This window comes from Amphiura filiformis, chromosome 11, assembly GCF_039555335.1.
Source record: "Amphiura filiformis chromosome 11, Afil_fr2py, whole genome shotgun sequence".
NCBI lineage: Eukaryota > Metazoa > Echinodermata > Ophiuroidea > Amphilepidida > Amphiuridae > Amphiura > Amphiura filiformis.
This window is the reverse complement of record NC_092638.1, coordinates 15,316,096-15,341,166: the sequence shown is the minus strand read 5'-3', so window position 1 is coordinate 15,341,166 and position 25,071 is coordinate 15,316,096. Positions and strand designations below refer to the sequence as shown.

General features: G+C 37.2%; 1 protein-coding gene across 1 annotated transcript in view; it reads right to left on the bottom strand.

The window, feature by feature from the left end:
* LOC140163508 (xanthine dehydrogenase/oxidase-like) overlaps positions 1-25,071 on the bottom strand; it is a 79,193-nt gene that overhangs the window by 16,479 nt on the left and 37,643 nt on the right. Inside the window, exons 11-17 of the mRNA XM_072186822.1 lie at positions 21,996-22,110; positions 21,200-21,319; positions 18,008-18,138; positions 12,707-12,884; positions 10,242-10,433; positions 4,236-4,460; positions 3,841-3,915 (exon numbers count right to left, since the gene is read on the bottom strand). Of these exons, the coding sequence (XP_072042923.1) occupies positions 3,841-3,915; positions 4,236-4,460; positions 10,242-10,433; positions 12,707-12,884; positions 18,008-18,138; positions 21,200-21,319; positions 21,996-22,110 (1,036 nt within the window). The remainder of the gene's footprint in view (positions 1-3,840; positions 3,916-4,235; positions 4,461-10,241; positions 10,434-12,706; positions 12,885-18,007; positions 18,139-21,199; positions 21,320-21,995; positions 22,111-25,071) is intronic.

The window sequence follows — 25,071 nt, the reverse complement described above, 5'->3', positions numbered from 1 at the left end:
GATGCCTTGATGTCTTGCATTCGGTCACACACCAATTCGTTGTACTTTGTGCACTTAACCCTCTATCTTTTAAACCAAATATCCTAAAGAGTCGTGTGATATGTAGAACTTTTCCTCAGGTCATAAAGAACAAAAAAAGTCAGCGTTCGCGTATCTGTACGTAGCGGGGTACGTAGCCGCAGTTATTGTGGCCCTCACAACACGGGCTTCCGGTGAGCTGCCGGTCCTAGGAAATGGAATATTACTGATAAATATATAAAGATGGCAAAATCAGTAAACCAGTTTAAGTTACAAATAAAGAAAAGTCTAATAAAAATTACATCTAATATTTAGGCATTATTTAATGACCTCACCCATCCCCACCCATCTCCACCCCAACTATCAATTTCTTCTGTGAACTGTGGAATGTCTAGATATGAAATGTTATAAATATTTATATTGCTTCTTTCTTTGCATGTTCTTCTCCTCTTTCTTCTATTTGTTAGCTTTATGTAATTGTATGTTGTAACTTAAGGCAGTGTAAGGGGGTGCTCGCTTCAGGCCTTTTGACCATCTCCTCATTCAAATGTTGTGTCTTTTATATATATTTTGTATGTCGATTTCTGGGGTCGATTTGTATGAAAATAAAATGATGATGTATGATGATGATGATGTACATCATTTCCTACAGAGTCGTGAGATATGTCAAACTTTTCCCTTAGTCATAAGGAACAAAAAAAAAGTCAGTGGTCGCATATCTGTAGGATCATTGGTCAATAAGATATAGTCACTTTTTGAAATTTTTAACCAAATATCTTAGAGAGTCGTGCCATATGTCAAAAGGAACAGAAAAGTCAGTGGTCGCATATCTGTAGGATCATCGGTTAATGAGATATAGTCACTTTTTTGTACGTTGTGCACTTAACCACCTTGTTTTTTACTTCTGGGTATCGTTTGGAGTCAAATGATTTTTCATTTTAAAGCTTATGATATATTTTCTAAACACGAAATAAAACAAAATTGACCGCCAGCCGACTTTACAGCTGTTTCGTGATGGACGGTCACATATATTCATTAACATATTAAATCGTTTATCCCTTTTGGTCAATATCGAATTGGTTTGTGGCTGACTTAGCTTGGGGCCAATGCATGAATTGGCATATGGCCAAGTCAACTGTGGACGAATTGGTTTGGGCCGAATCGACCTGATACCAGGAAATGCCGAAATATTACGTACTTTTACAAGGCAAAAAGCAACTTTTCTAGGCATTGTTGACATGGTGCCCCGCTAAAGAAAGTTTCCTACTATAAAGACCTAACTTTTGAGATGGTTTGTACGGTTTGAAGGTGCAAAATTAACAATAAGCTTAAAATAGGCGCCGTTACCGCCGGGTCATCATCAACAACTTTGACAGATGACGTCATCAGACGCAATCTCTGTCTTGATAATATCGACATGGACTAATATAGAGCACGTAGTGTGATGGACTTGAAACTTCACGCATCGATCTGAGGACAGCTTTCAAACATAAGTCTTGATAGTAATACGCTGTTTTAATTAGCCTATATCTGGTGGCAGCAGCATTTTTCTACAGTCACGTGATAATGGCACCGGCGAATAATACACGGGGGAAGCCGACGGTGTCCACATCTTTTTTTTTTTTTTTTTTTTTTTTTTTTTCCTTTTTCAGCTTTTTGTATTTTATCTGTACTTGGAGCTGGTGGGGGAGAGAAAGCATAAAATACATTCAGGAAAAATACAACTCGAACCAAAGATCAAGGCTCCATTTCAAATTTAACCCTAAAAATCACTCATTTTTGAAACCGGACGTTGTTCAAATTTGCGCCAAAACTTCAACTCTGAAATAAAATATTGGGATTTTTTCTCAGATTCCTTCATGTAGACACTTGCCAGAAGCAAATGAGCTGAAAACGGGCGAATTATGACAATTATCTTAGAAAATAAAGCCGCAACAAGCTCAAATAAGCGGTGGACTATTTTAACCGAATTTCACTGGTACATAAATCGTGGAGTGATTTGGTGGTGCGCCCTCTGAAAAGATTTGAAGAATAGAAGGCTGACGTTGCGCCAAAACATGTGGGCCTATTTAATGATATATGAACTACCACTCATGTTCTTGTCAGCGCTACAGTGCAAAACTTCTCTTTAAGGTTGGTCTGAACCCTGGAATTATGGAAACTTTCGGGCCTCATAACTTCTAAATTGTTGGTATAAAGTATATAAAAGTATACATATTTAGAATGGCAAAGACTTGATAAGTTCATCTGTGAGGTCAAATTTGGGCCAAAATGGCACTTTTGGCCCAAAATCTAAAAATAACAGTTTTGGCCCACTTCTTTTTGTGCACCATAACAAAAAATTCTTGGGCCAAATTTTTTTTATTAATTTTAAAAACTAGATCAAAATATCTAGGACCCGTTTTTTTTTTTTTTTTAATTTCGACTAACTTTGAGAAATTTGCGCCAAAAATGGTCAAAAAATGTTGATTTTTCAAAAAAATCATAAAAAAGCCCAATTTTGGCACAAATTTCAAATATTTTTGGTGAAATTGGTCAAAATTCAAAAAAATGAAAAAACGGGTCCTAGATATTTTGATCTAGTTTTTAAAATTAATAAAAATTAAATTTTGGCCAAAGAATTTTTTATTATGGTGCACAAAAAGAAGTGGGCCAAAACTGTTATTTTTAGATTTTTTGGGCCAAAAGTGCCATTTTGGCCCAAATTTGACCTCACAGATGAACTTATCAAGTCTTTGCCATTCTAAATATGTATACTTTTATATACTTTAGACCAACAATTTAGAAGTTATGAGGCCCGAAAGTTTCATAATTCCAGGGTTCAGACCAACCTTAACATTACATTCAAATAATAATTACATTGTAAATTGGAACTGACACCAATTTTTTTCAGGAATACTTGTTTTACAGTTAGCGTATAGCGTTCTGCATACCTATCTGCTGCATACAGTAACTGCTGGCATAAGTCAAGGAATTGGCGACTTCCAAGGTTTGGCTTTTTCGATTGCTGCTGACATGCTTTAATTCCTTTTCATGCCTATTATGCCTACTGCGTATGTACGGGGATTTAGTTTGAAGGTAAGGTATAGCCTGTATTTAGTTACGGGTTTGATCTCCTCTGACTTATACTGTCTTCTGTTGTCAAAATTGATGAATTTTATGTAATAGATTGTAGAAATAAAATTCCGATTTTGATTCTGAGGATGTTTTGTCTCTATTGTCTCCCTTAACATATGTGCGTATGATTGGCACCGTCCTGCCGTTGAGGGGTGATATCAATATTCAAGAAGGGTATTACGTAATTATTACGTGATTATATAATCACGTGATACCGTTTTTGACGTCGTTTACGGTGTCTAGTCTAGTAATAGGCATCAGTATACGTAATTAATCGGATTAGTTACCATAGCAATAGGTGAAAACAATTTTGAACATATCGCCCTGCACTACAAGCAGGTTACACTCATCACCTGTGTATGTCTGCAATCATAGATTGAATACAATACAGGTCGTTTCAAAGATACTAATCTTCCAGGTGCAAGTGATCAGCATGATATGGTTCAATGCAGAGGTACCGCGTGAACGTATCAGTGCAGCGCGGTATATTCAAAAATTGTTTTCACCTATTGCTATGGTAGTTAATCCGATTATTACGTAACTTCGCCAGCGTATAGGTTAGGGAGATTTGGTGTATGGGAATGACTATATGACTACAAAAGAGGTTAGCTCAATCTTAAGGCAAGACTGATAGGCATTGCCGATTGCCACAGTTATCTTCCTAATGCCTAGTTTAGCACATCCCCAATAAAATGAAATAGTTACCCAATCAGTCCATGAACCTTTCGGATTAGCGTCTTTGAATGGCTTCAGTCGCTCCTTAATAATCTCACAGGCATTCTACATAGAGTAATAATAAATATTATTATATAGCGCTCTCTAAATCTGTTTATTATTATTATTATTATTATTATTTATTATTATTATAGCAATATAAGCAATTTGAGATAGAGCAATGAAATGCATGCTTAACTTATTAATGGCCATTAAAATACAAAGACATACATTTTGAAAAGTGCTGAACGATATTTTTGATTAGTATTCCATGAAAAAAATCCACCGTCATAATATGTTTCTCTTAGCCTACAGGATGTAAGCCTAATAAGACATAATTTGCATATTTGTATGCTAATTAGGCTAACTAGTCATAATTGTTGTACCTTGATTGCGTAACCATTTCTATCTGCCGTACAAGACGCGCTAGCTCCATGTTGATTGGGTACTGTAGTGGTACTAGTCTCCTGACAATGCACTAAATCATGAGGTACACCAAGTACACGACTTGCTACCTGAATCATCTTTGTGAATATGCCTTGGCCCATCTCAATCCCAGATTGATGAATAAGTACCGTTCCGTCTAGGTATACTGTAACCATTGCCATGCCCTATGATGAACAAATCAAACATGAAAATGCGACTCTGTGTTACACCTTTTGTGATAAAGAAGAGACACTAATCATTTTTCTTGATTCTTTATGGTATAGCGGCTGCTCCCATTGAACACACTCTTTAGCGTGAACAGTGGATAAATATCATTGTTGAGGTCTGAAAACGTATTCATAAATTATTTTAATTATTAACACTGTACATTTCATTTGTTGGAAGCGTGCACGCGATCAATTAGCTCAAAACAATGAATGTCTTCACCCCATTATTTTGAAAACACAATCTAGATTCAGTCATTCATCCAATCTAACACCGTATAATCCGCAAACAATAACTTTACTTATTAGAAATGTTCATCATGGAGCACAAAATGTGACATTTGACCTTTATGCCTATAACTCAAGAACTGTACATCCGAAACAAGTCAAACTATATTTGTCTGAACCCTAATGATGAGAGGAATGCAATTAAACGGGGTTTTTAATCCATATTTCTCCCATTTGAGCCGTAAATTAGCCGCCATTTTTGTTTTATGCAAATTATTGTTATTTTCCCTTACTTCCCTTTTTGTCCTTTTTTGATATGTTGTCCAGGAGGGTGCCTAGAGACACACTTTAGCAGGCAAAAACATAGTCTAAAAGTCTAAAGCGAATGAACGGGTGCTTCCTATCCCTTTAGTTACAGGGCGACATCAATGGCGTAGCCAGCACTTTTTCAGAGGGGGGGGCAAAGGGGGCAAAGACAAAATTTAAGGGGGCACCTTTTGGCGACAAAATTAGTTAATGTTCCAAAATAAAATGAAAAATTTTTGCCATATTGAAGCTAAACTGGTGAAATATGGTCCAGAAAGTGAATAAAAAATTAGCACTTTTTAGGTTAAAATGGCAAAATATAATGTAAATTTGGTCAGAAACACAAAAAAAGTATTAAATGTCGGGGCGGTCAACATCCCACAGGGGGGGGGGCAAGAGGGGGGCAAGACTTTTCACCCCCTTGCCCCCCTGGCTACGCCACTGGGCCACATACCACTCACATCAAAAACATTAACACCCCTAAAATATTGTACCTGCAGCTTGTAAATGGGCAGCATTCCAACGAGATGTTTATTAGGAGTTATAGCCAATCCACGCTTGGTCCATCGATTCTGACTATAAAAAAAACCCAGGATATTATTCTTTAAGAATACGATAATAGCAGAAAGAATATACAACTTTAGCGTGTAAGCAACCTTTTTATGTCACTTTCGAACCGTTGGTAAATATAATCAATGTATTATCAGTTTTCCGCCATCTTTCACAATCACATAAAAACGTATTAATTATCTACCAACGATTGGACAGACGCGTGTCAAACAATACCACCAATTTGAACTTAGTTGTTGGAAAGCCGTGCTATATAGACGAATCCAATTTACGCATCCCTACAGTTTGTCCCCTCTGAAGTACAAAGTAACAACGCTCGCGTATACAGCGCGTAAATAGTGTGCAGTGATGCGTCTCTGCTGAGGTATGCGTGCCTTCAAAATCGGCACGTGTGCATCCGCGTCGATACTTTGTACTTCAGAGTATACCTCAATGACAGACATTGACGTGAGGACGGGGTCCATCCCGCACAGTGTCATCGCCCCGATATCTTCATGGCAGAAATCACCATGATGGTAGGTCGAATCCACTAGTTCTTCAACAGCCATGCATGGCCATTTTGTTCCACCTGTTTAATAGTTTTGAGACTATGGGCCGAGGGACCGCCGACTATGGCTATTGGCAATAGAGGTCATTGAGGCCGGTACGTTATTTGCTTTAGACTAACTCCACCATTATTCTACACTGTGTATGTACTGTGTGTGCATATACCCTATCTCCGTAATCTTGAGGGTTGACGAATCAGCTGACGAATGAGGGCAGCAGTCATTTATTTTGGTTCTGCACATATAAAATCCGAATTTTAGTCAGCTTTTGATTTCAAAACGCACACTTATACTTGGTTTTCAATACGCACTTATACGATTATCATTTTCTTTCAACACATATATTCAGGTACAAGCCTTACAATTTGTTTTTATAGAAACCAAAAATAAGGGGAGATATTCATCATTTACTACCCAGGTATCAAAAATATATCATCTGAACATCAAATAGCAGATACACCACTCTACGCCAGTTTAGAACTCGGCTCCCCAAATCCCTTAGTCCACCTAGAAAGGACAAGAGCGCTAGCGGTTACTTCAAATTATCTCATTGCATGTGGTTTAATCGTTCAGGAATTCTATAGAAATGGTGAGACACTGCTTATTTTATTGTCTAAACCTCAACAATATAGGATTTTTATTCTGTTTAGTCGTTACTAACAATAGGGTAGTTATTATTGGTTAGGAGCGAATAGAAATGTCAACTCTATTTTGTTAATTCTGATATATAGCAGCGTGATAGCAGATATACGTGTATTGATTTAGTTTCCCACCTGTGCAATATAATTATAATTATTTACCTGGCGTTGTCGCTGTGTCCCATCTGAAATTTATATGGCGGGAATTTTATACTGCATTCCATCACCCGTGTTACATGTATACAAAAGAACCGATGAAACTACACAACCCAATACAATATAAAATCGATTGGGCAGTCACAACACCAGTTTGGTGCGGATGGACCCCAGTAATCGCTGAATGAACTCTGACCATCACTTGGCTCGTTGGATTCGTCTATACATATCAATTTGTAAGCGCTCTTTAGCAAAGTCATAGTTCATTGAATTTACAACCGTATGACAAAACAGGCGAAAACAGTAAATTTTTGAACAAAATTTGCAACTAAAGAGAGTTGGCCTGCCCATTTCTCATTCTAATGAAGTTTAGTACATGGCCAATATAATTATAAGTGTGCTCTTTCATTTAATGACATAAAATTTGAAAAATATTGTAAGGAACTTGAGGTTTTGACTTTTAAAACCTACAAAAAATGTGTCTGGATAGGTAGTTTCAACAGATTTACCACATTCACCTTGCTATAAAACATTGAATTGCGTTATTTGTTGACCTAATGAAAACAGGTGTTTTTAGGGGGAAGTGTTAGCTTTCGTTCGATATTAAAAACTATCTGAATGGATGAAGGGAACACTTGAGGTTTCGACAAAAACCAATCACATATGTCTATTTTCCACTAGATCTCACACAGCTCTTATGATGCTATGCACTCAACCGTGTAGTATAACACAGACTGCGTGGAGACTAGACTTGCTGTGCTGGAAATATCTGTGTACTCGGGTGTATCGAGGTGGAAACTGTACGTAGATGCATTTATAAAATAATCGTTTTTGTAGTCAAACCTTTTCATATGAACCTGTCAATCCAGCCATGGACCGTTTGTGAAGGACATATATATTTAACGCGTGCCGTTAGAAGTGACCTGTAAAGGTTGGCATAGCCCGTTTTCTGTGCGTTATCCGTTGCGACAGCCGACAGACATCACGTTTCCGGTTCTCCGCTCACTGCGAGTTTCTCCGCTCACTGCGAGTTTTGGTTCTTGGCTGCAATGGGCTCCTCCATTTAAAATCCATACTCCCCCTGTGGAACATTTTAGAAAATATCTTCCACAGGAGATGAATGAATTTCAGATGGAATGAACACTTTAGGTAGTTCCATTTGAAACTCATCCTCCCTCTGTTTTAAGATTCAGTTTGAATCTTTCTCAGAGCTGACATTCAACGATAGCTGCCTAATGTGCTCATTTATTTGTCGCAACGGCAAAACGCACACAAAAACTAAATCCTGAAAGAATCTACACTCACGCATTGTAAACGTCCACAACGCAGCGTCTCTGTTGATAATGAAATTGTTTCGCACATTCCAACCAGCAACGATGAAAATTATCGAAATCTTCAAGAGACGAACCAAAGTACGTCATTGCATGTTCCTCACGGTGGAAGTTGATTTCGCTCGCCTTAATTTAGAAATGGTAGATATATAATTATTGTCAATGGATGTTTTTACACAGCTTTTTTCTAAGAATTTAAATACAATGACTTTATGCATACATGATAAAGAATGTGCTTGTAACTACGTATGTATTCACACATAAGAGTTTGGACGGCATAAAGCACACTACCTTTACATTGCACAAGATTTAGTATAAGATTTGTTTTTAAAATCAGTAATTGAAGACAGGCGCGACATGGTCTTATTCAGTACCCGATGCAGTACCACGCATTCCGTAAACGATTAGAACAAAATTACACTGACCATTGTTGCGCCGACATTGTCTTATCGCCGAAATCAGCTTACATCGGCAATCCCTCACCGTAAGGCAATTTCGCCAGTTACTTTTTGCCGAATTCAGCTTACTTCGGCAATAGCCTGAGTCCCTCGGCACTTCTCTCGAAATTAGCAAACATATGGGTCAAAATGGACGCACCAGCCTGCATGACTGAACATAGAGCTGGATATCATATATAATAAGTGTAGTAAAGGGGTATTTCGTGATATTTTAGTTATGGTTATAAAAAAAATGATTCCAAAATTTCAGTTAATATAGACATTGAATTTTCGAGTTCCGCATGCATTATAAATACAGTGCCCCGTAGTCCACCGGGATATAGTTTCCGGCTATAGGTAGCCGGAAAAATACAAATTGGACCATTTGTTGAACGACCTCAAGAATCTGCAAGAAAGTTTATGCACACAAACATTACTATTTTGGAGTAAATTGGTGGAAGGATAAAGCTCTGGATAGCGAAGTGCCCCCTTTATTCCTCGTCCAATTGAGCCATATTTTGTAACACGTCACAAACTACGAACACTAACACTATATATTCCCTAAACCTAGCTAGGTTGTTCTAGCAGCAGGCCTTGACAACAGTGTCGTATAAAAGCCATATTATAACATTTGCTGAGGAGAACGCCCTCAAAAACAGTTTTACATGATTGTATTGTACTTTAGTCAATAAAGGTACTCTGCAAAAATCAAGACTTTAGGTGCTGTAGTTTTGTTAAAATCCTAGATTTTGAATAAAACGCTGGAACCGTCGTTTTATTATTACGATAAAAATATTAGTCCAACACGTATGCACATACGTACACGGCGTGCGGGATACACATACACACACACACACACACACACACAGAGGATCGCACCGTATTCATGGTATTACAACCGCGGGAGTAACATGCATGGGCGCTAGTAGTAAATTTCAATTTTCTATGCTTTACCTCACTTGTTCGGCTCCAAATTAAAAGGGGACATATCTGACAGTAACAGCTAACATTTTATGGAAAATAAAATACTAATCTATTTTTACAGAAATGTTATAATATGGCTTTAAATACCAATAGTAAGTACGGGAGATTCGTCATTTCAGCGGTAATGCAGTTTCGGCGTAACATCATGCTGACAGACTGCTAAGAATACGACCGTTACTTTAATAGGCTAAAATATAATGCTATATCTCAAAGCCATGGCAGTTTCAAACACGAATGCGGAATGATGTTTTAAAAAGACTTTTATTAAGCAAAATTTTGAATTAAGATGTCATCTTCGAGTGTTCAAAAGTACACAGCATGAAATGGTTGTTGATTTACACAATTGAAGGGCAAATATCAATTGTTTTACACCTAAACAATGCGAGTGTCGAATCAAGTAATTTCATGATCTTACGGCTAAAATCTAACAAAAGAAACTAAAGAAAATAAATAAAAAATTAACTTGCCGTTTCAGCTGACATTGACGCGCTAAGAAAAATGAACACGCGTGTGGGCTTTAAGACATAACAATTGTTTGTAGCCTTACTTGTAGTTGAGAGATCTGACACACTGTAGCAATATCATACATGACATTCTCAATGATATGGATTGCTTCCGGGGCACCATATCCACGGAATGCGGTGTTAGTGGCTTTGTTTGTCTTGCAGCATATTGCAGTGCTGTGGATGTTGGCGACAGAATACACAGAGTCCAGGTTGAAAAGAATGTGAGTCGCTACCTGTTGATTAATGCAGCAAAAAGTAAACTGGCCTCAAAAAGAAACTTATAATTTTTCACAAGGTCATATCTTAAAATCCTGTCCATAAAATGAACAAAATTACACACAGGATTACTTCAATACTCTGCTCTAAACGCATGTCATCAGTAACCAAACAGTTGTCCAACTGACACAACAGTAAAATGCACTGACACGGAACAGCTTCCGGGACCACATTCACAGGCGGAATAATTGGAACCCAGCAAAATAAATCTGTGAGAATGCGTACAAGATTCTTTTACAGGTGATTATTTCCAAAGAGTAAGTGGAATAGTGTGGAACGGGGCTGCTTCTGCTTTTCACACACTTTCTTCAAGAAACAGGTCTTGTTCCACACTATTCCATTTACTCACAGATTTGTTGTGTTGGGTGCCAATTATTGGGCTGTGAATGTGGCCCAGGAAGCTGTTCCATGTCAGTGCATTTTGCTGTTGTGTCAGTTGGACAACTGTTTGGTTACTGACATGTGTTTAGAGTAGAGTATTGAAGTAATCATGTGTGTAATTTTAAGATATGACCTTGTGACAAATTATAAGTTTCTTTTTGAGGCCAGTTTATTACTTGGTGAAATAACTACTGGGCATTGCAAGTCGGCGTGACGTAAAAATGACGAATTCTCAGGTGTACTCGCAAAGGCTTATGGGATTTACCGAAAAGGTGAATCGATAGAGAAGAAATTCTAGACGTGTGTGCAGAATTTTATCAAGATCTGTACAGTTCAGAATCAAATCAGGACAAGATAGATACAAAAAATACGTCACATAAATAGCAAAAATCACGGTATTGTTTTCTCATGTATGAAATGCATATGAATGCGTATCATTTGTTGCCCGAGAAATTGTACAAACTGATGCACTTGTACTGAGATATTGATGCGTCTAATGCACTCCCCCTGTTCCACAGGCTGTGTGGCTCATACATTAGACGCATCAACATCTCAGTACGCGTGTAGTATTTTGTACAATTTAACTCCCAGCAAGTGATACGCATTTATTAACCTATAGAGGAATCCAAATTTACGCATTCCTACACCTGACTAGCAGCCTTTAGTTGGGTAGCCGTCGGCTACAATGCACTCAAAATGTGAAATGATTCCGCCTTGGCAGAAATTTTAAACTGCATTCCATCACCCGTTTTACACCTTCCGCGAAAACACAGGTAGACAAAAGAAAGATTAAAGTTTACAACACAATACAGTTCCCTTCGACAAAACACACAGCTGGTCTATTCGCTGTTGAAGTGACATAATAATCAGATTAACTACACGCGGTATCTATGCATTGATGTACTTGCAAACAAAAGGACTATGTATGAATAGATGCGACGGGATTACCTGCGGAATTATCTCCATTATATATATTATTAGCTATTATTCTATTAACACTCCTCGTCCTTGCATCTTCTCTAGGTGTTAGGCGGCTTTTATTTGCACAATTGGACGCTCAAAACACCAGGTTGGTGCTAGCGGCTACCCAAAGATGCCCGACCAAATCCTGACCATGACTTGGCTCGTTGGATTCGTCTATAAATCATTAAGAATGATTAAGGGGTGGGGTACGAAACACATGAAACGTTTGGATAGTATTTATTGTGGGACATTAGAGCACATCAGACATATCGAATTACATTCTGAATACGAAGAATGTCCTTCTGATATCAAATAATTTTGATTTTATGAAATTCGCAATGTAATACACATTTTATGGCAAATGATTAAAAATTGATATTTTTGATATTTAACCGTACTCGAAGTAAACTTTATAAATCTGATGATTTATACTTAAAGTGTATGTAGGTGGGATGAAACCCGATGATCAATTGAAAATTTTGACCTTTCGTATTGAAGATATGGATTTTTTCCCCAAAAAATCCGTATCTTCAATATGAAAGGTCAAAATTTTCAATTGATCGTCGGCTTTTCCTCCCAGCTACATACACTTTAAGAATATGTCATTAGATTTATAAAATTTACTTCGAGGACTGTTATATATCAAAATGTGAAAATATCAAATTTTAATAATTTGTCATAAAATTTGTATTATATCGTAATTTCAAAAATGAAAATTATTTGATATCAGAAAGACATTCTTCGTATTCAGAATGCAATTCGATATGTCTGATGTGCTCTTATGTCCCACAAAAAATACTGTCAAAACGCTCATTCCAGATCCCTTAAACTACTGAACTTTAAGAACTTCCGCAATCATGACATTCTTACTTAATAATATTCTTACATAATCAATGCAGCCTTCTGTGAATCCCGCGTCGACATATACCTTGACCCTCAAGGCTTGCAAGACACCGGTATCCGTGAAACCAGCCTTATATTCCGCATAATATGTGGGTTGCCTTGTCCCTGTAAGCGACATGTCCTCTGTCCTGCTTAGAATCAGTCTCACAGGCTTGCCACACCTGTCGAAATGTAACTTACAAGTGTACAATGTTGGACTTTCAAAGTTTAAGGTGCATTACCCAATTCATCACATTTACCATGTTCCATCGAAGATTTCTACTTATTGCAATTGTCTCTTACATATTTTACATGCTATAATAATATTGGAAGACATGACACATTGAAAAAAAACCGCCAAAATATCTCTTTTGCGAGCAGGACAAGGAGATCCCCAGACTCATGTAATAAGTTAAAAGTTCGATCAAATCTTAATTTTAATATCCGTATATACTTTATCAAAGTATTTGGCCAAAATAATGATATCTTGCTCTTTTTTATCAGTCAAGTATAGAATTTTGGCTTTCATTTGTTTTTTTATTTGAATCAAGTCGGACATTTGGTTCTGATTCTGAGGTTGAGAGTAACCAAAGGCAACAAAGTGACCCGATACCGAATTGAATTTTGTCCTAAATAATATACGTAATATATTTCTTATGTATTGTATTGTTTTCAAGGGGCGATATTAATTTGTATCAAAATTAAATTCTGCGTAAATTAACATGTTTATTGCATATAAATAGTGCCAGTAACTGGTATAAATGTTATTGCTTACAGAAACATGTTTTTTTATTCAAAACGCATAATTGCTGCCTAATTGACGTATTCAGTGTTTCTAAACTTAAAATGTCATTTTCTGCCAGATGTTATTTCGTGTCATTTTTTGCCTTGCGCGCAGCTTATCCTAGTGTAACGGGATTTCCCCTCTATAAATAGCGTGTTTTTCCATTATTTTGCAAGCCAAATAATCACATGTTTTGCGGCTACATCAAGGTATTTTTTGTACCATACTTCAGTTATATTTAGAAGTTATCCATTGTATTCAGCGCGTACTGGTAACATTGTAAGCTGTTGTACAGGAAGCGGCATCGCCTTTGTGAGGATTTAGCAATCGCGGACGCTGATTGGTTAAAAGTCAGCTGATCCAAACTTTGGCGTGGGTCTTGAGGTGCGCGATTTGAGAAACTTGTCAGACGAGACTAGACCAGAGACTGATTCAGGAGACGGAGAGACTGCAGACCGTGTTACGTGATGGATAGGCGAGTAGAAAGCGACGAGAGAAGGCAATTTCGACAAATGGACGGATAATATTACTTGTGTGTTTTTCTGGAGGAGTAAGACGAGAGTTTGGAAGAGATGGAGATTACCGTGACAATATTTTCGTGTGGAATTGGAAAAGACCAAGTAAATTTACCCAGTTGACGAGTTTTAATTGTGACGACATTTTACTTCGCAGTATGCTGAGAAATGGAGAAAGCTAGATTCACATTTTCCCTTTATATTTGAGTGGATATTATCGCCTAGATTGGAGTTACATCTTCAGTGGAGTTTTGGCAGCTCATGACGTACGAAATGGATGGTATTTTAATGATGATTCAGGTGATTTAGCGAAGACGCCATTTTCTTCCAGCGCATGTATTTCTGCAATGGACATTTCGCAATTTAAAAAGCTGGCCAGCAAAATGTCGGATTTATTAATTTCTTCGAAAGTGCACTCGCGAGAACGACAGACAAGCAAGATCGACAGGCGACGACAATGGACATTGTGTGTATATTTTTAATGTGAGTTTGTGATTTCATGATTTTGATATAGATGCATATTTAAATGTAAACAAACAATTTGTGCTTCTTGTGGGGGGATGAGTAAAATAAATGTTTGCCAAATTGGGATGGGTTTGTTTTGAGCAATGTTTTGGCTTGTATTTGTTTTGGACATTGTTTTGATGAGTAAAAATATCTGAAATTGGGTCAGAGTTCAAGTTCAGGTCATTGTTTGGCAGGGATTGGGACAAAACCTTGTGGAGAGTAAATTGCATTAAAATATTATGTTTTGTAAAACAAGCAGCACAGATGATTGGAAATTGTCATGACATTTTGTGTACAGAAAGTCAAACTTTGTGTAAATAAATATTTGAAGCTATTTCATCATGTTGATTGACATTTTGTAGCAAAAGTATGGCGCGCCAAAAGCGTCATAATGGCGATTGTGAGCATGGTTCAGATATTGTGCACTTTGCGTAAAAGTAGGCCAGGGTAAAATAATGTGTGACTTTAAATAACATGTAGTTGCATAATTTACCAAATTTGTGCATGCTGATTGCGTAATCATATTTCAGGTTTGGCTAAATGCTTTGTGTAGAGGTATATTAGTGCATCATTTGATTCAAGATTTGTAGGCCTATAAAAATGTTTTGATAAAAATGTGTATTCATGCTTTGTAAATAACTTCTGTAGAAGTAACAAACTATATTGTGTACTTTGGCAAAACACTTTAGCATATACAATTGTGTATTTATAACTTGAGTATGGCAAGCCATTGTTGACAAAATTAGCACTGAAATTGATGATTGTTGTGTGACAAAAATAGATCATTTTACATTATGTGATAATTTGATGCAGCCATTGTTGAAACCTTGTGTGTATTGTAAACTGTCAAATTGAGTATTGGATAAAATTACACGGGATTTGTGTACCAACTCAAAAATGTGTGTTGATGAGTAAACAGGTTGTATTTCATTAAAGACACGTAGAGAACAGAAGAAACCCGAAGTAGAGATACTAGTAACACTGACGGGTGGCTACGGCGTATTACTGCTATACCGGAAGTTTCACTGACTTCTATTTAAGCCCATGTAGACTCCTCGTGCACTTTGAAGTTGTGACGGCCCCAATGCGTCATTGTATAAAATGCTTGTTTTTGTATAAAAAGATTGTCTTTCAAGTGGAAATCTGCGCAGTGGTGCAGAATGTGTTGATGTGGCTCCCAGCATCAACTCCCGAAGGTTGTGCGCAACATAGATTTCCATGAGGACATTCGCTAAATATGTGTTCAGTGTGTAGGCGTAATATGGTTTCAAAAATAATGCTTGCAGTGTGCATTCATAATGTCATTTTTGTGAAATAATTGTAAAATGTAATATTAATGTTGGCAATTGCGCTTTTGTGATTTATGCATTAAGGAGTTGCAGATTAGGCGAGTTGTGAGAGAGCTTGTGAGAGTTTAGGGACGCGGAGGTTTGAGGCGCTTAAATTGCGAGTTAACATTTGTGTACAATGTTAGAGTCGTGTATGGCTCAGGATTGTGTGAGATTAAAATAGTTGGAGAATTGGCGAGTTCATGGTAAAAAGGTGCTCAGGTGATACCAGTAGAAAGAAATAGTGTACAGTTGTAGTAGAGACATTAAGGTTCAGGAGTAAGGTAAAAAGTCAATGGTTGTGAGGTTTGGCATTTTAAATAGTTTGTGCATGAAGTTAATAGTGCAGTGACCTTTGTTTATGTATTTACATGTGTCAGGTGCTTTGATGAATCCTAAAAAAAGGTACCATGTATTACTTGTTATTGTATAGGATGCTTTGATGAACCTTACAAAAAGTATTCTTTGTAATGTAAATTGTGAAACTTGTGTAAAATGATGTAATGTTTCAAAACAACATAAAGTATGGCAGGCCATTTGCGTCATATCAGCAGATAAAAACACACTGTTGCTAATTGTTCAATTAAACAGTTGTGCATTGTAAACTAAACCATTTCTTTCAGTCAGGTATGGTAAGCCATTTGTGACATAAACTGTTATTCATGTTGTAGTAGAGTAAGATGCATTTTTGTAGAGTAAGAACATTTAATAAAACTTGTTAACAAATAATAATATTCATTGTTTATTGTCTTTATAAGCCTGACCGGGATTCCTTTGACGGATACCTCGGTGTGTTCTGCCACACCAACTTACCCTGATGGTGGCAATATTTTCGTTCGCATAAATCTGCGCTTTTAGAAACCAGCCTTCGCTACTTTTATTATTTTCCCCTAAAAGGAGGGGTGGCGCTGCTCCAAAAATTGTGGCAAATCCGCTCGGCCATTCAATAAAAAGGGTCAGCCAGCCCCACCCCCGTTCCTTTTACACTAGTAACGATACATGTGATTGCTACATTTGGCATGTTAGTTGTCGGGACACATATCTAAAAGGAGAGAAATTTTGATTTTTTAAAATAAGATCACAAATTTTGACGACACTTGAGCAAAAGTGTTTTTTTTTAATATTCAAAACGCATAATTGTTGCCTAATTGACATATTCAGTGTTTCTAAACTTAAAATGTCATTTTCTGCCAGATGTTATTTCGTGTCATTTTCGCCTTGCGCGCAGCTTATCCTAGTAACGATACATGTGATTGCTATATTTTGCATGTTAGTTGTCGGGACACATATCTAAAAGGAGAGAAATTTTGATTTTTTTAAAAATAAGATCACAAATTTTGACGACACTTGAGCAAAAGAACGTGATTTTAGCATGAAGGCATGGGGGCCATTGAAAAGTTTGAAATGATTTCTTTTGTTTATATTTATTATTTGACCACAGATGTGTGTCATAACCCATCGCCATTAACTTTTCATTGAGAGTGCGTTCACCCCGTTCCAATCCGTACAACAATGGCCCCGGGCAATGGCCACTTCTATACCCATTTCACTTGCAGGAATCATCCATTCTTTGGACCATAAAATACCTCATGCACAATATGATCATGAGCACGACATTCAGACTTTACTTAAAGCCATATTATAACATTTGCTGAAGACTCCCTCAATAGTTGTCAAAATTCTGTTTTTTACACGATTGTAATATGCTTTATTAAACTAACATGCCCTGCAAAAATCAAGACTTTAGGTGCTGTAATTTTGTCAAAATTTGCGATTTTGAATAAAACGCACGAACCGTCGTTTTATTATTACGATGGAAATATTAGTCGAACGCGTACACGATGTCACATCACAGTACGTACATGGCGTGCGGGATGGTACACACACATCAAAGGCCCGTGTGGTAGCACAATCGAAGGAGTGACATGCATTGGCGACATCTGCGCTGGTAGTAAATTGCAGTTTTCTTTGCTTTACCTCAGTTGTCCAGCTCAAAATTAAAAGGGGTCATATATGACAGTAAAGCTAACATTTTATGGAAAAGAAATACTAATTTATTTTTTATGGAAATGTTATAACATGGCTTTAACATCACCCGTAACAGGTGTTTTCAGATTCCACAAAAAATGTTTTTCATGAACTGTTAATTTTATTGAGATAAAATAGCTTACTTCCTCGCAGCTACAGTACATGCTAAAGCCGGAATGATACGATAGATTTTGCCACCAAATGCTCCACCAATTCGTCTCACATGACATCGGATTCGGTTGGCCTTCTCGCCCAACACTTTGGATGCACTCATCTGTGAAAGAATGAAAACGCGATTGCTTGATATTTACAGATGGGGACAGTGGCGTAATTTTGGGTCAGGGTGCCCGGGGCGAAAGTAGATCGGTGCCCCTGACCAAGGGTGTGCATACTGCAGAGCTAATCCATTTTGGTATTGAAAGCCATAGACCTACCGAATAACTTACAAATAGTGTTTCAGATTAAATTTAATTTCATGTTTCAATGCTGTTCATTTTAATAAAACAACATGTTTTCATATTCTCCAATGTCTTTCCTTTTGAAGACTCGTCACTATAGCTGCAGTGACGTAGCTAGGGATTGTGGCCGCCAGGGGCAAGAATACAAAATACCCCCTCTTCCTAAAACAATTGCGTGCGGGCGCGCAAAAATGTGCATAAATACCACTAATTTGGTATTTAATCAAGTTGAATTTAGGTCTTTAAAATGACAATTCATGTTGCAATGCGCGCGAAAAATTTTGTGTTGAAGGGGCACCTAAATGAAGACTAATTCTATGCATGGTGGGCAAAGGTTTCCACTTCTTTCCTATATAACAAAGTATTATCATGTCAAAGGCTATCCAGGCTTGGGTGTCCGGGTGCTCGGGGCGCGGCCCCAGAGCCCATAGGAGTTACGCCACTACTGGATGATGGGGAATTACCTACAAACTGTGCCAGTGTTTTTTTTCATTTTTTTGTATAGGCAACTTAGTACATAATAGTTATAACAGCTATTATTAAACAAATTGAAATGCATCGTCTTAAGGGCTCGGTTACCCACCTTTGCACAGTATTTTTGCGGGACAAGAGAGCACAGCAGACACACCAAATTACATTCTGAATACGAGGAATGTCCTTCTGATATCAACTAACTTTGATTTTTTTTAAAAATTCTCGATATAAAACAAATTTTATGGCAAATTATTAAAAATTGAAATTTTTACATTTAACATTTTTATCACACAATTGCAGTATTTTTAATAAAATAGAAACGATTAATAATAATTATTTATAATTATAACAGTATAAAATAAGCTTGAAAGGTTTGTAAGTATTTCCTGGTAATTCCCCAGTATTTCTCACTTTTGCCAAAATTGTATAAAATAACCCGGTATTACTCACCTGATATTGGGCTATTTTAGTTGAAATCCATACACTCCATATACAGGGTGAGTCAAAAAAAAAGTGCAATAGAGAAAAGAATCCATTTTTATTTAAGAACCGATTTGAACCTTTTAGGTTTTTAAACATTTTATAAATGATATATCCATTAATGACCTTGTGTGAAAAAAACAAGGAATTAGCATTTACCGTTTTGTTTTATGACACATTTTATAGCGATACCCAATTATAATGTTTGTCCAAGAAACATCTAAAATTTGAATTTCAGCCAACTCTGTGTATGGTAGATTTGGAACAACTGCTATTTTCTTAACCTCATTGGCATTGAAATAAAATGGAGCACCCAAATTGTTATTGTCCTTGGTCTTGTTTAAGGAAAAGAAACATTATTTGTTGTTATTTTCATTTTACCTTTACTTTTAAAGATGTTTATTCTCTATCAAAAACATACACATATGTAAGCGGATTTTTTCAAATGTCGAAATGAAATGCGCGCAAATGGAAGTGGAGTGAATTATAGAATATGCAGTAAGTTGGACATATTGGGATTGAGTTGGAGTCGAGTGAGGTATGAAGGACTTAAAATGTTAGAAAGTTTGTTTGAAAAGAAAAAAGAAATTAAAATAACGCAAAAATCAACCTTATTTAAGTTAAAGTCAGTTTCAAAGCTGGTGCCTTTATCGTGCATTGTGTGCTCTCATTCAAAATACATGGTACCTCCTGGACAAATGATGAAATTGGATATCGTAGCAAAAGGACTCTTAAAAATTAAACGGTAGATGTGTTTTCACAACAGGTGACTATTGAGTGTGGCATTTATAGACACTTTCAATAATTGGAAATTTCAACGTGGTTTTTACATAAATATCGATTCTTTGCTCTATTGCACTCTTTTTGCCTCTTGCACCCTGTAGAAAACATGACCTTAATCTCCCACACAGGTGGTGTGATTACAAATGATGTTCCCTATTCAGGTAACCCCATTTTTAATGGTGTATGGATTTGAACTGAAATAGCCTCATTTCGCGGCAAAACCTGCTCATATGTATGAATCCAATTATTGGGGTAGCATATTCCAATATCACCATTAAACGATTTAAAAGCTGTGATTGAAGCTCAAGATTCAAACACAGGCATGATATAAAATTATCATTATAACGGAAATATCACTGGTGGTAAAAATCTTTTTTTTCTTCTATTAAATGTGAATAAACCTGCAGATGTTGTGGCCACTGTACTGTTGCATGGATGTCCATTTCTCCATCTTCCTTTGGCTTAGAAATACATCCATGTGTCTCCATGTAAAAATGTTCCTGCCCACCAATGTGCACCACGCCCTCAGCGATGTGATCTGCTTGTTTAAATGCCGCTTCAACGTTGCCTTTTTCTAAACAACGTTCTGGCGCAAGAAAAAACCAAACTATCATAAAAAATAACTTTTTTTTTCTTCAATAAAATCAAGCCTCCGCGCGGATCCGCGTTTAGCTTTTCAAAACCACCCATAATCCGCGTTTGCGTTCACACGCATGCTTGCAACTTTTTCTTTACGTGAGTGGGCCCCGAGACAAAATTCACAGTTTGGCAACTTTATTGGAGAAGCTAACCACAGCGCACGGCTATTTAAGTTTTCCATCCCTCACTCGTTTAATTATTTATATTCATCGATCGAAATTGAAGCCGCCTAATTCACGGAATCCCAAATGCGCATGGCAGATTCTAGCTCTACACACGGAAATGCGTTTGCGTAATGGCCGACATGCGTAATACAATCTAGGAACTAGTCTGTCAGTCTAATCACTGATTAACTATTAGCAAAAGAAATTCCTGTACCCAACGTTCTACTAAGAACCCACCGGATTATATGCTTATTCTTGGCGATCTAATGTCGTCATTCCCTGTCCATGATAAACCTCTATCAAGACCTTTAGCTGCTTTAACAAGTACACGCCCTACCTTGATAGACACAATAGATGGTAGATCCTCAAATTTTACGTCGACCAGTTTAGCTGCTTTTCGAGCAATATCTGGAGTGTTGGCAATAATCCCGCCGATTATTTGACTGTAAAACTCTACCTAAGAATTTGAAAAAAAAAATGCTCAATTGAATCTTTGTCCCAAGTCATCGTTCTTTGTCTTCTTTGTTGCACATCCTAAAACGGGTGGTTGAACTCTTAAGGTTAACGACGCTGGTGACCTATGACCCACTTGTTTTGTCAATTTGACTATTTGTCACAGTGTACTCAGGGCCGTCGCTAGAGGGGGGGTATGGGGGGTGTGACACCCCCCCAATACACAATTTTGTCGGCAAAATTTGACTGGTGTCGGCAAAACCATGTGACTGTCGGCAAATGTAGTCAAAGGTATGTGTGATTGTCGGCAAATTGTGAGAGCCATATAACAGATTAATGTGTTACGAAATTGTGTTGTTGTAACGTAATAGACATACTGTGAATGGTATAGTAGTTACTAGTTTTGAAATTTTTTTTGACTCCTACCCTCCTCTCACTTTTTAGATTTCTGAGCGCCGTCCTGGCTAAAAAAAATTTGGGTCAACAAATTACAAAAAATGTCCGTCGGCAAACCATACTGTACACCCCCCGAATCATATTGGTCTACCGACGCCCCTGTGTACCGTTAGGTTTTAAAGTCGCGTATGAAACTTGGCTGAGACCGTTGTTAAGAATTAATTGATTTCAATCATCATAATATTTTGTGTAAACTTAAGAAAAGATAAGAAAGTTGGAAATACCTTTCCCAAAGCGAAGATGTCTTCTCCATTTATACTTGTTTCTCCAGGTATGTCCTCAGCTCCTACGTAATCAACTACACCTGGTTGAGCCAGAGCTTTAGATGGGTCTATTGATCTGGCAATAAAAGACTTAACAATTAACTTAAATATTAACTAGAAACGCTGTGGTCTAAGAACACCAACACAATTGGGCCATTTTTTCCACTTTTAACCAATAACACCAGACACTGACTATTTATTAATACAGATGTATATATAAGTGGTTTCACTCTGTTCTGTTATTTGTGCCAGAAAAAGCATTTTTGAAGGTATTTCGTTTCAGACCGGAAGTGACTGTTTAATGACATTTGATGCCAGTGGTCGACCGCCGGTTCTTGGCGGTTCCGTCCGGTTGTCCGAAGTCTTTGCAATATGAATATTCAAGAATGCGTAGCAACCACCAGTTGGTTTAAGTACCTATCCGGCGAGATTTACACATGTCGATCTGTTTATTACGCGGTCACAATAGCGCGTACTTGAAATTTCACTGTCACAATAGCGCATACTTGTTTGGATTGTCACCAAAGCAAGTTAATTTTCGAAATGATTTCTTGTTAATGATTAAAATTGCTTGAATATATTACCATTGTTTAGATCAGTTAATTTCAGTTCAGAGACGTGTTTCAAGGATTAGTTATACCCACTAATGTGACGTATAGACCCAAACATGCACGTCACATACACAAACCCACGCCAATATGTGACTTGACCTTGACCGTGGTGACGTTTGAAAAATGGACTGAACTCGACAGAAATTACTTAATTCAAGAATAGCTGGAATCCAAGCTTGCCCCTTTAACAGATAATAAAATTGTCATTTTTTGGTTTATTACACATCGTGTTGTTTGAAATAAAATGAGTTTGATTTCCAACTCAAAAGAGAGGCCTCTGTCCTGATCAAGACCGTACTTACAAGATCTTTGCAGATGTTCGTTTGCTGGTCACCAATCCTAAAAACTTTTCCCCTGAAAAAAAATCGACATAATTCAATTTTAACGGAACATTGAATCTGTACAGGACACCTTACTTTCTTGCGCCGTCAATCTTGTAACACTATTCCGAGGTGCAGAACAATACATAATGGTTAAATACAATTGATTTTCAAGGCTTGATTCCAGAGGGGCGTAAGTTAATAATGGAAACAGCCATGCAGAAAAGAATGAACTCATGCGTACAATAGTCCGGGACAATAGTGTACAATCTGAACTAGGCCACGGATAAACCGCGGCTCGTGAGTCATCTTATATGTTGCAGGGATAGGGAGGGGCGACCATGATAGAACCATATGGGCTGATGGGGGCGGGGGTGGTGTTGATTGTGGGCAGCCGTTTTCGGCAATTTTCCTTTGGATATTCTAAATTTTCAATTTTTAAAATTATCCTGGGTGATATCTGTCGTGAAATAAATCAATGCTTCTATATGCTATAATAGGCCTAGTAGGCCTATTTATCAATGCTTCTATATGCTATAATAGGCCTAGTAGGCCTAGTAGGCCTATTTATACCCTGATTATGCAATATATAGGCCTACAACAATAACTACAACAACAATAACAAAACCAACAACCAATATTTTGTTAATCTAATTTGTAAAAATATATTCATAGGCCGCGCCTATTTAATAATAGACTAGTAGGCCCCTATAGCCTAAAAATTCCTGAATTATGTTAAAAAAACGGGCAAAAACAATCAATCGCTACAGGCAGAAAGAAAGAAACGAACAAGAAAAAAAAAAAAAAAGTGAGAGAAAAATAAAATAAAATAAATGGAATAGACCACATAGGGACTCGAACACGTACCAAAGCTTTCCAGCACAAAACTATAGTATTATACGTCGTATAGTCGAACGTGAGTCCGGCGCGCTAACCGATTGAGCCACTGTGGAACATATGAAATTGATTGATCTCAAACTGACTATTAATATGGAATAGTGCATAACAGGCTCTTAGGATAAACAAGCTCATTACCGCTGTATATGTCGAAGGTATCGATGGCGAAAAACCTCGTTTTTTGCAAAAGTAGCTTAAATTTGGACTGAAATTCAAATGGTAAAGTAAGCGACAGACATTTGAGAAATAACGTAGGCAGTTAGAAATCAAAATTAACGTTCCACAATCCAGATATCGATAATGTAACATAACAGTGTTTTTTGGTACAAGATTCTCGAAAATTGTTCCCAAAAACGGGCTAATAAAATTTAATCGGTACTGTATTTGGTTCTTCCCCATGGCAACATTATTTCTTTGGTCGATTTGTAGTACAATACAAAAAAGGAGAAAACAATCACTCGGCGTGGTTTTATACGGAGCGAACATTTGAAAAAAACTGCATGGAACGCGTTTTTGATCTTGTGAACATGGCGCGTAAAAATGATTTAAACGAAGGATTTTCAAACAGATTCTAAAAATTTGTATAAACACACAAAAAAAGATACATCCATGCACCAACATTTGACTCACTGCGATATTTGATTGCTGAAAAAACGCGGTTTTAGAGAACAACTTTATACGTCTTTTATACGTTTTTTTTATACGTTTCTTCGTGTAACCTTAAATACAATTACTTTAAAGGAAGTATACACACATACAAAATAGGATGTATCAAGAAAACATTGAAAAGAGAAATAAACAAATGTGTTTGGACCATAATTTTGGCGTGGCAACTGAAAGTTATGGACTTCAAACATAGATGTTGTTCTATCTAGGTACTGAGAGCAAAATTTTATTAGATGATCTGAGAGAGCGACTAGTATTGAACGGAGTAAGAACAGTGATATATTGTGGAGCAGTTCCATTAAAAGCTTGTCAGGTTAAGAGAAGAATTTTGAAGTGAATTCTCTGACGAACATGGAGCCAAATGAGCACAGTGTCATCGCCCCGATATCTTCATGGCAGAAATCGCCATGGTAGGGTGAATCCACCGCCACGCATGACCATTTTGTTCCGACCTGTTTAATAGTTTTGAAACGCATAATGGGCCGAAGGACATCTGACTAAGGCTACTGACAATAGCAAGGTGACTGACTTCGCTGTGTGTGT